The 16,423-nt window shown below is 40.3% G+C and overlaps 2 protein-coding genes across 3 annotated transcripts in view; both read right to left on the minus strand.

Moving 5' to 3' along the window:
* Positions 1-1,275: 1,275 nt before the first annotated feature.
* Positions 1,276-13,730, minus strand: mcm10 (minichromosome maintenance 10 replication initiation factor). 2 transcript variants are annotated; one of them, XM_034863359.1, is made up of 18 exons: positions 13,469-13,730; positions 11,745-11,796; positions 11,372-11,653; positions 10,594-10,833; positions 10,271-10,414; positions 9,918-10,122; positions 9,661-9,826; positions 8,800-8,967; positions 6,948-7,064; positions 5,361-5,557; positions 4,902-4,996; positions 4,494-4,607; positions 3,363-3,854; positions 2,982-3,112; positions 2,658-2,771; positions 1,764-1,909; positions 1,626-1,668; positions 1,276-1,530 (listed from the first exon to the last, which is right to left on the minus strand). In XM_034863359.1, the coding sequence occupies exons 2-18, from the start codon at positions 11,749-11,751 to the stop codon at positions 1,423-1,425; spliced, it is 2,769 nt and encodes a 922-aa protein (XP_034719250.1). In that variant the 5' UTR covers positions 11,752-11,796; positions 13,469-13,730; the 3' UTR covers positions 1,276-1,422. The 2 variants fall into 2 exon arrangements, with proteins under 2 accessions (XP_034719250.1, XP_034719249.1); XM_034863358.1 differs by having other exon boundaries at positions 9,918-10,125; positions 13,469-13,728.
* Positions 13,731-14,189: 459 nt separating this feature from the next.
* The window catches only part of optn (optineurin), a 12,554-nt gene continuing 10,320 nt past the window's right edge, over positions 14,190-16,423 (minus strand). The window contains exons 12-13 of the mRNA XM_034863373.1: positions 15,595-15,674; positions 14,190-15,059 (exon numbers count right to left, since the gene is read on the minus strand). Of these exons, the coding sequence (XP_034719264.1) occupies positions 14,947-15,059; positions 15,595-15,674 (193 nt within the window). The 3' untranslated portion in view covers positions 14,190-14,946. The remainder of the gene's footprint in view (positions 15,060-15,594; positions 15,675-16,423) is intronic.

Raw genomic sequence — 16,423 nt, forward strand, 5'->3', positions numbered from 1 at the left:
AAAACTTGCTCTGTAAAAAAAAAAAGGACTATAAGGCAATTGATACTATTTAGTCACAAATTGTATAAGTAGGTTTTAAAAGCCCCTATTATGCTTTCTTTCATCTTTTAGTGAGTATTTTGTGTATGTAATAGATGGAGCTTTCTTTTCCACAGGGAGCACTTTTTCCTCAATTGTCTTAAAAAGTATTCTTACGTTCCTTAGTTAGTGATACCACTGATTGAGAATGCCAGACCAGTTTTTCATGTGTGCTGCCCATTGGTGCTGCCTTAAGCTTCAGATATACGTTTGTGTTAAACGCTTTGTTAGTTGTAGTATTCTCCTAAACATTAGAGGGCGTACAAACAAAATGATCTGTGAATAAGTAAGAAGTAGTAGAGAAGAAGAGAGGGGTATTAAAGAAAAGCAGATCACACAGACATTTGTTCAGGCGAACCTGCTACGCTAGTCTTGAGGTGGGCGCCCAGATAGCTCAGTTGGTAGAGCAGGCGCGCATGTGTGGGGGTTTTCTCCCTCCCTCTCCCCTTTCCTGTCATCATCTGTCCTGTCCACGACTGGCATGGTGACGTCATTTCACGGCTCTTGTGCCAGAACACCGCGGCTACTATAAAATTTGAATACAAAATTGAATTTGGTTGACCAATAACAACAGAGTGGTCCAGCCGACCAATCAGAGCAGACAGAGACGCTGCAGCTATGGGCAGTATGAGAAACACAAGATATTTCTTTGAACATCTAAGCAAAAAGCACGATATGAGGAAAAAATATACTTGCAATTAATTTGACTGATAATGTGATTGCAATATGATTCACGATAATGGAGGAAATAATCATTTTTGTATCATTATTCTCATTTTTATTCAAAATTATTAACATTGAAAGAAAATAAAATTATTACAGTGTGATTTTTGTAACAATCTGTACCAAACAAACGATTTGTTGGACGGGACGTCTCTGCAGCGCCACAATACTTCATTCAGAATGGTTTGACACATATTTTGCCTTTAACAAATGCTGCGCCCCTCCCCTCCTTGCAATTTGGATATTGCACTAGTCCTTATTGCGATTTTGATACAATTTCAATTAATTAAGCAGCCCAAGACCCCAAGAGTACAAATATGACGCTTAAAAGGAATATAATAGGGGCTCTTTAATGTTGCTGAATTAAGTTCAAAAATGTTTGCTACACACTATTATATATTTTAGGATTTTGGATCCACACCAGAATCTGTGTACTCAGCTTTTTCAGTGAAACGGACATTTGACATAAAATCATGCAAACGATTGCTTTAATCATCTTATTTCCATCTCCAATATAATCAAAGACTTTCAAATCTCCATAAACAATTACACAACATCAAGCTTTAAAAACATAATTCATACATATGTAAAAAGGCTACAAAGAAACTTAATTTACAAAAATTATTTTAAAAACCCTGGTGCGTTCACTTGCATGCTGTTGAGGAACTTGCCGTGCTCCTCTCCTCGAGGCTGCAGAAGCTCTCCGGCAATCTTTGGCCCCTTTTTCTCCTGCAATAAAAAACGTAAAGAGCAACATCAGGTCTGTTTCCTTTCAATGAGAGAGAACCAGTAGAGGTAATCCATGAGTCAGAGAGAGATTTTACCTTCAGCATCCCATCACGCTCCCATTTAAACAGACCACAGTTACTGAAATGGTAAAACATTAGTTAATGTACATATCATTTACTGGCCAAACTATTGAAGGAAAGACATAGAGCTTGAGAAATATGTATTTAACGTACCTGCAGTGTTTGTTTGGCAGTCTGTCCAGAGCGATGGCTCTCTGTCCACAGGGGCATTTAAAGAAACGTTTTAGGGCATCGTGCCACCGCAGGTCATGATTCTCCTCCACACAACGATCCGCCGGCTTGAAGTATGTGTAACCACACTGGAAACATAGGAACAGAAATAACAGCTTACTTTTCCTTCTTCTAACTGAGACACAGTCAACCCATCATGCTGTACAGTTCCCCCGTTTTCTAACAAGAACAAACTCACACACAAATGATCAGCTCCCCTACACCCGACATCTCAGACCTGAACGATGGAGCCATCTCACGCCTTGTCCTAACTATTGTCAATGACACCAACCACCCTTTATATCTACAGGTCTCGGAGGTGCAGAAGGACTCTGTACTGCTGAACAAATTATCTTGCTTACTTTGATATATCAGTTGTTGTTGTAGTAAATGTGGTTGTTTCAATGTGTCTGTTTATATGTGTACCTTGTAAGTAAGTACGTTGTATGTAAGGAGTCATGCAACAGAAAACTGGACAGATAGTCTAGCTAGCTGTCTAGATTTACCCAGCAGAGATCTGAGGAGCAGTAGTCCATAGTCCTCAGAAATCCACCGGAGTTTAGAATGGCAACACAAAGAAAGCGGAAGGAAATTGACATCTGATAAAAAGACATGCATCCAGTGGAGTATCCAACGGCACAGGATCAATCCCGGGAGTCATCCCCGAAATAGACTGTATGTGTATATGTCTATATGCGATCTGTTGACGTATTAAACAGTATACATACTGTACTTTGTGTACTATATCGTACACAAATACTACTATATACTACTACTATATAGTACTACTATATACTACTATATCTGAACTAAATGGGTGTCAATTTAACTCTGTACCTTTTTACAGGATACAGCACAACACTTCATTTCTCTGATGCCCTTCATCTTCTCCTCCATCTGCTCCTTCTTCACCAGTGGATCAAAGTACTTCTCTTGCAGTTGGTACTCAGCCTGAGAGAGAGAGAGAGAGAGAGAGAGAGAGAGAGAGAAGATTTAGACCAAAAAGTCATGCACAATTTACAATATTTTTCATGTAGAAATGCAGCTGCTGAGACCGCAGATCTACCTTATGTATCTACGTGTAAAAGATGTCAATCAAAATGGTCTAAGCAAAACAAGTCTTAACAGATATAGCACATGGTAAAGTGCCACTGGTCGTACCGCCTGTAGTGCAGCTCCGTGGAGAGATTTGGCATTCAGAATCTTTTGAAATTCCTCTGACTGGATGTAGAGGAGCTGCTCTCGCTTCTTCTTCTGGGCCGGCTCCTCTTCGTCATTATTGGACGATTCACCTGCACAGTGGGTTAAAGGAGCGGTTATAACAACTCATTTTATACGCAACTTTACTGGGAGCAAAATTCTATATTTCAATAATCAAATCAAGTGCTCAAATGTCTTTACATTCATTAGTGAGCTCTTTGTCATCTGTCATGAATTTCTTTTCTTATGTGAGCTGCTACCAAGTTAAATGTCTAAACTCAGCTAGGTGTACGTTGGAGACATACGGTGGCTGTAAGAGCTCAGTGTGCTGCGACTGTGTACCATTGGGTGAGGTCAGATTCTTCTCCACTCGGGCGCTGATCTCACTGCCGTTACTCCTCTTCCTCTTCACAGCGTTGGGGTCTTCCTTTTCAAGCCCCGCCCCTTTGTTTCTCAGCTTCTTCAGAGCAGCCAGCTTGGCGGTTGATAGGCTGAGAGCGCTGGGGGCGGGCAACGGAGGCGGACCGTTCTCAAAGAAGAGGATGTCTTCCCCCTCAGAGAAGCCACGGCCCAGGGTGGGAGCGTGGGGAGCTGCGGGGCTTTGGCTGGCCTTGGGGACCTCAGAAGCTGCTTTGGGGGACTTCAGACCATCTCGGCCCAGTGAGGATGTAGACCCGGGTCTGGGCCCCGCTGAGCTATGCAGCCCCCTCTTCTGGATCTCGTCTGCCCGCCGCCGCCGGTTCTGCAGAAACTCCCGCTGCCTCTGTTTCTGCTGCTTCAGCAGGTCTGAGGCTGAGATGGACTGAACTGCAGCTCCCCCAGCATCTTTGGAGACTGAAGATGGATAATAAAAAGGTAAATAAAAAAAGGGCGGACTTGAATATATTGACATAGAAAATGAACATCACTGGACTAAATTCTAAATTGCTTTGAGATTCAAATGGACTTCTTATGTTCGAATACCGTAATCTAGTCTTTTTGTGCTCAAATTAAAGCTGACATACTTCCTCTTCATATTTAAATGTGTTGGTAAGCTGCTGTGGAAGAATAATGGAATGTGTCCAGTGTGTCATCTGAGAGAAATAGAAACTGAGTATCATTTTATTTTTCTTACTTAACTCTTAATGTTGTGAAATTTTTTAAATAATGAGTTAAAGACCACAAGTGAGTAGATAGATATGAATGACTCACATTGTCTGAAATGGTTGTTTGAAAAGAGACCTTCAAATTGGCATCATATTTAGGGAATGCATGGGAGTTCATGAAGAAAATATACCAGTAAGAGTTGGCAACTGTTGCTTTTTATCAGATCACATGGGGTCCAATTCAAAATTAGATATGGATGATTAAATGTGTCTTGTAATCCAATGAGGTATGGGCCCTTTGATGGCACTCAAATGGCATTAAACTTTTCATTTATTCTCAGCTAAAGTGGTGAACAGGCACAGAGATACGTATTTCCAGGTGGTGTACCTGAGTGGCCGCCCTGTGCCAAGTGCTTCTTTAGCTGCAGAGCTCCGGGGGTTGGCGTTGACAGCAGGCTCTTAAATTCATTTGAACAACCTGAAACTTCACCAGAACTCATGGCTAGAAAAGAAAGAAAGAAAGACAGACAGACAGACAGACAGACAGAAAGACAGACAGACAGACACACACACACACACACATATATAAATAACTGATTGATAATAAATATTTCTATATATTCAAAAGAGAAAACTAGCCAAGGTTAACTGGCAGCCTTTGTGTTTGTGTGCATGAGTGTGTGTAAGAGAGAGAGAGAGAGAGAGAGAGAGAGAGAGAGAGAGAGAGAGAGAGAGAGAGAGAGAGAGAGAGAGAGAGAGAGAGAGAGAGAGAGAGAGAGAGACGATTGGTCCTTACCCAGCCTCTTGGCCTGATCCACGAGCTTAGCCGAGCCTTTCACAAACAGCTTGCTCAGAGTCGTCTGGGCGGGTTTGTTCGGTTTGGACGCCGTTCTGCAACACACAGACCTTTTACTGAAAATGCCCAGCTGCTTAGATTCTGCCCAGTCCCACACAGAGCTCCTTGGTTCAGAACTTGCAGTTGGCCTGCACAAACTGACTTCAACACACACTGTAAAAATACAAACACATTTCCTGCCAGAATCCATATTGTACAGGGTTGTGGCCTCGATATGCATCACTGTCTTCTGTCAGTTGAATTTTAAAATGTATTAAGTAGTAATAGTAGTATAAGGTTTATTATTTGAATTCAACAGATACTGTGCATTAAACAGAAGGTTTGTAGAAAACTGGCCAGGAAAAAAAACAAGCATTTAAAGGAATATACAATGAAACGACAACATCCAACATCACTCACAGTGAGGCGGCGCAGGCGGCTGAGGACACACCGCCGTAGTGGAAGCCGTCCTGACACAGCCGCTCCTTCAGGCTGCCGCCCTTCCCCTTCAACCTGTTGGGAGCCTTTCCAGAAAAAGCCGACTGCAACTCGGACCTCTTCGAGCTCATCTGCTTATACTGGGCCTTGACGTGATACTGACAGTACTGGCACTCGTACTGTAATCAAACAGACACACAGAGACAAGTAAAAAAAAAAAAAAAAAAAAAAAAAAAAATCAACTCAATTGTGCCTATTGGACATTTTAGAAATTAGATTTTGGACATCTCCTTGTAGTTGCTTTACATAGTTGTATTTATTTTGCATCCTGGTTGTCCTGGTCTGTTTATCATTTTTTTTCCATCTCAGAAAGTTTTAGTGTCTATGTTCTAATGCTGGTGTTGAGGGGCGGCCTCTAGCTAAGCCAGTACGAGCATTTGCCCCAGGTAGGCTGAGTCCTGCAACGGCCCGGGTGTCCTCCCCCATGTCTCTCCCCGTTTCATGTCTATCCACTGTCACTACTATAACAAAATGAAAAGCCCCAAAAAAATAATCTTTAAAAAATAAAAATACTAATGGTTGTGTTGCTTCCTTTGCTGTGTTGTTTTCTTTGTAACTGACTCGATGTCACTGAAAATGAGGGCTTCCCCCCTCATTGATCTTGTGTAAATAAAGGTTGAATCAATAATAAAAAAAAAAAAGATATGATGGAATCCTGATCCCTGACACAAAAACTATGTTCAAAACCGTTCCCTATCACGGAAGTAGTGCAATATTTAGTGTGTTTGCCAATTTTATTCAGTTTTTAGTCCATTGTAAAATACCCAAAATGCACAACTAATTTGAGTGTACATACGACGTAGCCTCAAGTTTACTCCTGTACCCCATAATGCAACACGGCCGTGTTTTCCCAGAGAAACAGAAGTCACCGCAAAAACTGGTAAAATGGAGCAGGCTTTCCTTTCTAAATTGGAAAATGTAACATGGAACATATATACAACCTTTTACCATTCTCCTGAGTGCTCGGTTTGTTTATGGGAAGTTTTAAAAGGGAATGTCGCGTCTCCATCACGCAAATAACCGGAGCAGCTACTGACGCCAACATGTTTTCAGTGAGTATCCAAAATCTTGTTTGGTTGTTCTCTATACAGCAGGGCTGCACAACACATTGTTTTTTTTAAATCGTAATCGCAATATTAACACAATATACGTATCGCGAAAGGTTGCGACATATCACGATAGACACTACAAGATTGTTTGCGTTAGTTGACAGAAACTATCAGCAGAAAACTGCACTTTAAAGAGTATACTGTATGTCATTCTTTTGTAGTAGTGCCTATCATTGTCAATTCAATGTTTAATTTGCTCAATGTTTTATCTAATATCTGTTAGTTTATCGCAACTAATATCATTGTCACCACAGATATAGAACATATATATATCTATGGTTATCGCGATATTCAACAACGTTATCGCAAATAACCTAGTATAACGTTCACTATTTCATGTACAATGAGTGAACGGGTTCGAACACAGCTAAACACACACACACGGAGAAGATGGGCCCACCATGTTGACGATCTGAGAGCAGGGGTCTCCGTTCTTCTTCATCCCTTTGCAGTTGCTATAGTCCTGAGCTTCGCCCATCAGCAACACCTTCTGGGGGTTGTCCACCGTCAGGCTCACCTGCACACATTCAACACAAGCTTTAATATCTGAAAGGGGAAACAGCTTGCAGTAAAAACAACTGATGAACATTGAAATCATAAAGTATAACAGACGCATACGATACGCTACAAATCAGCTCTTTTCCTGGGTTGCCTTGTCTCTCTTTTATTTTCTTCTCCTTGTGGCTGGGACTCATTTTGTACTTGATATGTTTGTTTTACAGATTTATAATATGCTGTCGTTATTTTACTCAGTTACAATTAGTCAATGTATCGATGAGTTCATCAACAGAAAACTAATGTGCCGTAATTTAGATGGCAATTTAATCGTTTCAGTCCTTTTTGAAGAAAAACTACAAGCAATTTTTTTATTTATATGGCACAATTCGTGCGCTAGAGCAGTTCAAAGTGCTTCACATAATAAAAACAAGTGTAAACAGATTACACTTTAACAACAATAAAATACACAGGGACAGATTAATACAAAACAAGGACTGAACATGGGGTGAAATTTGAAAAGAGAGGGAAAATAAATCAGTTACAACTTCTGTAGAAGCAGAAGAAATATACGGAGCGTCTGCATCCCCCCACGTCACGCAGAAAACGCCACCTTGGCCTGATCCAATGCCACCAACACTTGTTATATGGCTTATTGTTTGTTTGTTTAACTGGTAAAACTTGCAAAAAGTATTGATTTGCCCTCTTGGGCACCACACATACAGTGTTGCTCATAAGTTTACACAACCGTGCTAAAGTTGACTAAAAAGAGGAAGGAGAAGAAGCAGATTTTCATTTTTAAAGGCCAGCTTTTTCATGGATCCAGAATACTATGCATCCTGATAAAGTTCCCTCGGCCTTTGGAATTAAAATGCCGCCCCATCATCACACACCCTTCACCATACCTACAGAGTCACATGGTTTGATATCAGTTTGCTGGCTTGATTTGCATTGAGAGATGATTTTATGGAAAGTACCCCGTGCCAATCTCTCTTGCCGTCTTGCCGCGAATCTTTGGTCTGAACTAGGCTTCAAAAATAAGATATAGTCTCGTCTGAGATGAGAGACTGCCAACCCAAACTGCCATAAGGGTGGATGAGAGTGAGTGAGAGAGAGTGAGAGAGCGTGTGTGTGTGTGTGTGTGTGTGTGTGTGTGTGTGTGTGTGTGTGTTCGGGTGTGTGTGTGTGTGTTAACAGCTTGGGCTTTTGTCGCCACATTCCTCTCTTAACACCTTTTTTTGCATGCAATGCTGACATCCTTACTGGCTTTTTTCACCCAAAACCACCAGTCTGTTTTAGGCTTTTATTGGCCAACGCTTTAGCTGCCAGACCAGTCAATGACAAAAAAAAAGTCTTGAAACCAATTCATTAAAACATCAATAAAACAAGGTTATCACTTTACTTTAGTGAAGCTTTTCAGTTTTTGAGGGCAATGAGCTAACAGTGACATGCAATTTTTAATTAAATTTTTAATTTAAAACCTATTTTTTTGTTACACGATTTAGACTTTAAATCCTTCCGCTCTATTAACATCTATGCATAGTTCATCTTTTTTTGTAAAATCAGCAGTGTTCAAGAAGGTTAGGATCCACAGTAAAATGTAACTTCTGATTGGTGGAAGTGACTTGAGGCTCTCAACACTGACAGCTGTAAAAAGATTGCATCAATGTGAAGGTACTGAAACCAAACCCTGGTTTCTACATTCAGAAGACTCCCAGCTGTGTGTACGTTGTATTCAGTTCAGACTGTCCACTCACCCCGTCATATCCTTCTTTCTGCTTCATGGGGTTTGGGTTGAGGAGTCCGATGACGGTGCCCGGCTCCGTCTTCCAGTGCTCTTTGTGAACTTCGCCGAACAGGAGCAGGGACACAAACACTTCCAGGTTATGCAGGTCGTTCAGTTTCCAGATGCTAAAGGTTTTGCCCTGAGGAGAGGAAGCACTCCATCAAATATTCTGTTATCTGTTACTGAATTGCACTGGCTACAAGTCATTCTACCAAAGATATACTGCCTCTATTCTTGAATAGATGTGTCTGTATGGAACAGAACTTAAGCCACTTTCACACCTCTAGTTCGTTGGACTCAGTGCAATTCAGGGGTGAAGTTGCAACATTGTTGCTTTTTTCATTTGGTTTGGTTTGCTTTCACATACCACATACTGTAAAAAAATGTCACACAATCAAAACGGTCCCTAGTTTATTGGATCGAATATCTGAAATTTGGCAACAATTGGTCTCAGAAATAATGGAGCAAAACCAAATTCATAACGGATTGGGTTTTCTGGTTCTGCTTTAGTGTTTTCTAATATTTTAGCAAAAGGCAAACAATGTGAGCAGCTGACAGACAGCGGGTGAAATATATATATTTTACATGGTGAATTTTTACATGCCATGGATGTTTTTGTATCCTTGCTTCACAAAAGTTAGTAGAAACAGCAAAATAGCAAAACTCCACAGCATAAAAAACATTCAGTATTATTGTTAAGTATGCTAAAAAAGTCTTTAAATCACAACAACTTTGAGATGTGTTTTGTGATTTGAAACCTTTTACATGTCACAGTTCTGAGCCAAACACAGAGGGTTACAACCATAGATGGGAGGCTTGAGCATAGACCTACACTGCTGCTGCTTTGTTGTGTGACTTTGTTGACCAACACAGCGAAGGTCACCCAGTCGCTATCCTCCAGCTTCTCCCGGGCCAAGCGCTCCGGTACCTGGGATAGACGGATAAGACGGCGATCGGCCATCTTGCGGTCCATCTCGCTGGAGGAAACACGCGGCTTTCTGAATCGGAAAAGAGCCCGGCATGAGACTTTTTTTCACTTCAGATTTTTAAGAAAAGGCCTGTGTTATCATCTCTTATCAGTGTCCTCACCTTAGCCGCAGTCCTGAGTATTTCTCAACCCCCACATCCTTAGGAAGGGGAGGAAGAGAAGAAGGCTTGGGCTGTCCTGCTGATGCAGCCGATGCAGGTTTGCTCTGAGAGGCTGGAGGTGAACGCACAGGTTTGAAAACCTGACTGGTGCTCTCTACTGGCTGGAAGGAGCTGCCAATCTTTATCTCCACCAGCGGTCCTCTGTCTTCTGGTGAGAAAAAAGTGAAATACACTCAAATAAATGCACAAGTATAATTTCATTTATTCATTAATATACCATGACTAAATTCCATGACAAAACGCTTCCAGTAATTCTGGTTTATGTAAATGCTTTGCGTAAGGATAGGTTTTACCTGACGATGTGCTTGGTTTGGGATTATGAGCTAGCCTGGGTTTACGTTTGAAGGAGTCCGCATTGTTCAGCTGATCAAAAAAGTCAGTGGACTCCTGGAGCTTGAGACCTCCTCCTCTGACTGGAGCAGGGGAAGACGTTTCTGCTGTCAAAAGACAAGGAGAAAACAGAAACACAATTGACTTTTGTTGCAACTGAAGTCATTTGCATTTGTTTGGGTCTTTATCAATATATTCTGCACATTATGTGTAAAATCAAATAACAAAAGTGGCCATTGGACTGAATGTGTCAACCAGTGTGGCTGGTGAACAACTAAATGTTTACCTGACTGTGCCTTGGTGTTTGCTGTGGTAGAGGCTGCTTTGGCCTGGGCCGGTTTGGCGGTTGGCCGTGGAGTGGGTGTCGGTTTGGGAGTCATGGGTTTGGGACGCTCGTGCATTGGTTTTGGGACGCTCGTGCTCCCTGCAGCCGTGACCGGAGTGGAAGATGATGTGGAAACCTTCTGGCTTGCTTCCAGCTGCTGCTGCAACCGCTGCATCTGCTCCTGCATGCGCCTCAGCTCATCTGAGGAAGGAAGACATAACACTGGTAAACACAAACATTACATTGTACATCAACTAAAAGCAAATTAAGGTGGATTTATGGTTGATTGTAGAATGTACGCAGAGCCTACGTAAGTGGCCTGAAGTTTATACTTATTTATACTAGCCTATGTCTTTGAGAGAATAGTAGGGCCGGCATGTGTGTATGCTGGGGAGTGTGTGGTAGAGCAAGTGTGAGAGGGACAGGGATTAGCTTCGGAGCAAGGACCAACTCTGTTGTCTCCCCTGTGCACACTAACCTGATGTTTTGTTGTTTACAGAGGAGAGAAGGAGAACCTGGAAATGAGCAATGGTGAATGCAATGCTACCAAGCCACGGCCAAAAGGACCAATCAGTTGTTGCGGTTTGGATCGGCACGATGTGTAGCTAAATCTTTTGGGAGGTGCCTGTCAGACTACGGCGTTGGACCTGAATCTACGCGTACCTGCGCATGTACCTACGCCTTAGATTCAACGCAGGACCATAAATTGGACGAGAGGAGAGATTTTAGGGGCACAAACCTTGTAAATCTTCCTTGGACCTGTCCAGGCTCTCACAGGCTTCTCCACCACTTTCTTTTCTTTTAGTGTCTTCCTCTTCAGTTTCAATGTCTGCCACATCTCCAAAGTGATCCGACACATCTCGCCCTTCCTCCTCGACACCCTCTTTGTAGTCCTCTTCCTCATCATTGTCGGCGTCAAACAGGTCGTCCAAGTTGTCTGCCTGCTCCTGGCCGCCCTGTTCTTCATCGACTCCCTCGCTCTCAGCCAGCAGCGCCGTCAGAATGTCCAGATCATCCTCACCTGGACAGAGAAGACATAAACTGACTTATGATGTGATCTATTAATAACGTTGTACTTCAATGTGTTTTGAATCCATTGATGCTGTACTTACTTTCCATTTTAGAGATGAGAATGTTCGTGCTGATTTTAGAAGAACTGGTGACCTACAAGAAGGCAGACACTGATATTATTGTGTGGAGTGAAGAATAGACTAATTTGGCAGCTCTTAAAATAACATTGTTTAAAGACCTAAGAAAATAAGACTGGATCTGTATGCCTGGCCACAGTGGCATGCTTTATTTCTAGAGAAAATGTTTGGAAATATAATTTAAATGTGTCACTGTGTGTTGTTTACTGTGTTTTCTTGGGTCAGCTTAGTATCAATTGTAGCATATCTGTCCTCTCTTATCTGCTGCAACAATGACAACATTTCCTTATTTATTCTCATTTTGCATAATGTTGTTAAACAGTACTGCGTAATGACTTTATCAGTTCAACATTTAGTTGCAGTTTCTGTGCATTTTTGTGTCATGTTTAACGCAGATGCTACTGTACGTACATTCCAATGCTCTGATGCAAGTCGGAATGTGGATAGAAGTTTACCTTTCACCCTTAACTAATTCAAATGTTGTTTACATGGGCAAATATTTCATTCAACCAGTGTCACACTACATTACACTGTACAAAATAGTATAACACTATAATGTATTTGTACATAGGTAAAGTCCTGCCTTGAGAATACTTTATTTTGATAATTAAAAATTACTTGCACTAAAAGTTGGCTGTGTATCCACACCGGTAAAGTATTTTCGTGTAAACACAGCACACATAGTGGCATTCATCATGTAATGGAAAGTAATGTCACCATTGTGGAAGCACCATAACCAATGTGTATTAGAGCCTGACCGATATTCGGCGGGCCGATATATAAAGTAATAACTTTGTTTTTAAATATTCATTCATCAGAATCATTCATACTGACAAATAAATGATTCTGATAAACTACTATTAAAAAAATTGATGGATTGTCAAGCATGTGAGTGCAACCATGAGTCCTGGCGTTACATAGTTTGGCCACCAGAGGGTGCTCTACATCGTCCCTGTTGGCAACACTGATTATTTTTTTGTTAATGTGTTTTTGTTCAAAGGACTTTAAGTATCATATCTTAAGTTTGTATTTTTATACATTTTATTCATCAGAACTTTAATCTACTTTGATGTTCCTCTGTTATGTTGTGATAATAAAACTAATTATTATTATATTATTTTAGTAAGAACTCATAAATATTACAAATAACTAATGTTAGAGAAATCGGTTTATGTTTTGTAACGTGTTTCTGGATTTTTTTTAAAATACATATTGCCTGATATATTGGCTGATTTTTTTATAATATCGTATCAATATCGGCCTTAAAAAATCCTTCATCGGTCGGGCTCTAGTGTATATACAGTGTGTATAAGACAAAACTGCCTTCCAAACATCTGGCCTATCTGGCCAGTGCACCAAAACGTTGTGCAGGCAAAACACAGGCTGACTATAGTGTAAAGGAACTTCTATTTAAAAAAGATGAGTGAATTATTGAAATTCAGGTTCAGCCTCTGTCAGGAGAGGCTTTATTATGTGGCCTGCTTCACAGGACCCCTTTAAACTGACAGACAGTTCAATATTGCAAGTTAAACTAGCTACACGTCAACATTTGAGGGTATGAATTTCGCTTTTTCTTCTTCTACAAATATCAAAATGAAAAGCAAAATAAAAGGTTAGCTTTCAAATAAACTGTCCATGTATTTGCATGTTTCACGTTACTCAAAGATAATAGCTAGTAGCCAACTTACCTCTGGTTCTAGAGCTACCGTTACAGCTTTGTGTCCTTTGCGAGCTCTAAACTGCCACTTTGACGGACTTTTCAACTACTTTCAACCTGTCAATGTGTTATTTGTTCCCCAATAATTAGCACTGCGCGTAGTCATGTACAAGTCATGGGTTTTATTTGATTAAAATCAAGATATTAATCTTGTAGCCCTAACTACCTACATTCGGAACAAGGGGAGAAAATCTAAACTGGCGCTAAACGAAGGACCCTGCTGTGTTGTTAAAGTTCTGGTAGCTGCCCAAAGATCTGCCTAACTGAAAAGAAAATTCTATGTCACAGAATGGCGTTTACGGATTGAATGAATTCAAAGTAAATACGATTGTGACAAATACTATTGAACCCACTTTTCTGCTGAAATTGATTGCGATGCAATGGGTTGAGGGGTCATGTCATAGTTTTGATTTCATTGTATGTTATACTTATACTTCAATACTACCACTAGTTGTCGCCAAAGTCACACACCACAACACCTTATTCTGTGGCATACACTGTCAAAACAAGGCTTCGAGTCATGTAATTTTTACTGATGAACACCAACTGTAAAACTAAGCTATTTTGGTAATGTTGACACAAGATATTATTAAAGGAAGAAGGATTAATTCAAACTCAACTGTTTTTCAAATACTTTGTTGGAGAAATAATCTTCCAGTTTATTTATGTCACAATATGACTAAAAGCAGACAGAAATTTGCAATCATTTTATTTTCATTCACAGAATTACAACATGAACTCAGAAGTCATTTATAATCTGCAGATTACATCATGAGCAGGGTGTTGGAGCTTCCTGCACATACAAATACAAAGGCTGTCGTATACAGGGATCGGTTGATTTACAAGTTAAATATCTTATATTCTAATTACCAAGTATCATCTGCATCACAGTCAAAATAAAAAATGTATCTTCATATTAAAGTGCCTACATGGTGCATGCTCCTTTTACCACCCCCACACCAATAACCCAGTCATTAGCCAAAATATACTTTTCAATCAAGAAATATAAAAGGAGTTTCTCGGGGAAACCCCCAAAAAATAAAAATAGCCTTCAGCAACCAAATACTTGGTAAACAAATGCAACTTGTGAATGCTGCACTTATTTAATGTGCACATGAAAGGCTTTTCAGTTATTCCTTGAAGAAGTTAATCTTCATTTTTCAATTCTTTTCCCCAAATGTTACGTTATATCCAAAATATGTACAAGCAATTCTCAAATCAAACAAACTACTAGAAGACCAATTATTTTCAAAAGAACCCTCAATGCAGCTTTAAAATCTCCCCAATAAAATTATTTTAAAGCAAAGTGTTCCCATCCAAGAATAAATGTAACTGAGTTTATCGTGGAACAGTGATGAGCTGTCTCAGGTAAAGATTAAAGCAGAGGAAGACTCAGATTAAGGTGCTAGCATAGTGGTTGTTGTCATGGATGCTTGTAATGATGGAGGTCTAGTTGATGCAGTCCATGATGTGGATCTGCAGGGAGTCCAGGTCCGGCAGGATCTCATTGCACTTGGGACAGGCGTGTTCGGGAATGTTCCCCTGATGCTGCCAGTCAGTACCTGAGAGTCAGAGACACTGATCACAACCTGAACATGCTGGACAGATGTTCCAGTAACACTGAACTGACTATAGTTACACTAGCATGTTATATCATGCTTGTTCAATACATACAAAAACTAAAATGCAAAAACTGTGTGGTTTTTGTGGAGTTATGTTCTGGAAATATATATATTTTTAGGCAGGTCAGTGTCTCCCTCAAGTCTTGTGATCCTGACTTGCCCAGTGTAAAACCTTGGCTGCATCAATTCCAAGAAATAGTTCCAGCTTGGTGTTTTGCCCTGCTTCACGTCATTGTGTTAGACTAAGCTAACTGTCTCCTTGCTCTAGGATATGTATTGTACAGACATGAAAATGGTATTGATCTTCTTCTCCACCTTAGCAATAAATAAATAAATAACTAAGCGTATTTCCCAAAATGACAAACTATTCTTTTAAAGGCTATATCCAGTCAGGTAAAAGACATTGAATTTGGATACAGCCTGAAAGGAAGTATGCCTGGAAGGCTACGCTCAGGACATAAAAACCCATGCGTACCTCTTCCAATCAGACTAGCGCCAGCTCCTGCATTTCCTCCCGGTGGCACATGTCTCCTCTGCATCTCGTTCAGCGAACGCCTGTGGAGAAACAAGAAAAAGAGGCGTCTCAGACCGCTTCCAAACTAATTCTCGTGCAGTTCATTTATAGTATTCATTCGTGTCAAAAGCTAAACTACTATTATATCTAATTGCTGTTTGTGAATGCAATCTTGTATAAGCAAAATACATGTATGTGTATAATGGCTCATATACAGACATGTATTTTACATACATGTATAAGTGGCACATGTACAATGTATGATATTTATACATATAATATTTTAGCATACTATTTAAGCAGTTGCACATTTTGTTTTCCCATCCTGTATATATTCAAATATTTTTTTATTTTATTTTATTCCTGTTATTATTATTTCATGTATATTGTGTGTATGTACATTTTTCCTAGTATTTCATTCATATTTATATTCTGTGCTGTGTGACTGATTTTGTTGCTGCAACACCGTAAATTCCCATTTTTCTAGGGGTCCATAAATATCTATCTATTTATGATAATTGTTGTAACACTTATGCAGTACAGGTTTCTCTACAGGGGTTCATGTGCCACTGATGATGCAGGGTGACATCCCCAACACTGTCCAATCAATGACTGACAATAGAGGTGTAAATCAACAGTTCTCAATCCTATATTATACCAATCCAAAAAGTAGCTAAAATATGATTTGACAATTTATAACTAAGCTCTTCCAGACATGTACACTCACCGGCCACTTTATTAGGTACCCCATGCTAGTAACGGGTTGGACCCCCTTTTGCCTTCAGAACTG

The sequence above is a fragment of the Etheostoma cragini genome, chromosome 23, assembly GCF_013103735.1.
Source record: "Etheostoma cragini isolate CJK2018 chromosome 23, CSU_Ecrag_1.0, whole genome shotgun sequence".
In the NCBI taxonomy this organism is placed as follows: domain Eukaryota; kingdom Metazoa; phylum Chordata; class Actinopteri; order Perciformes; family Percidae; genus Etheostoma; species Etheostoma cragini.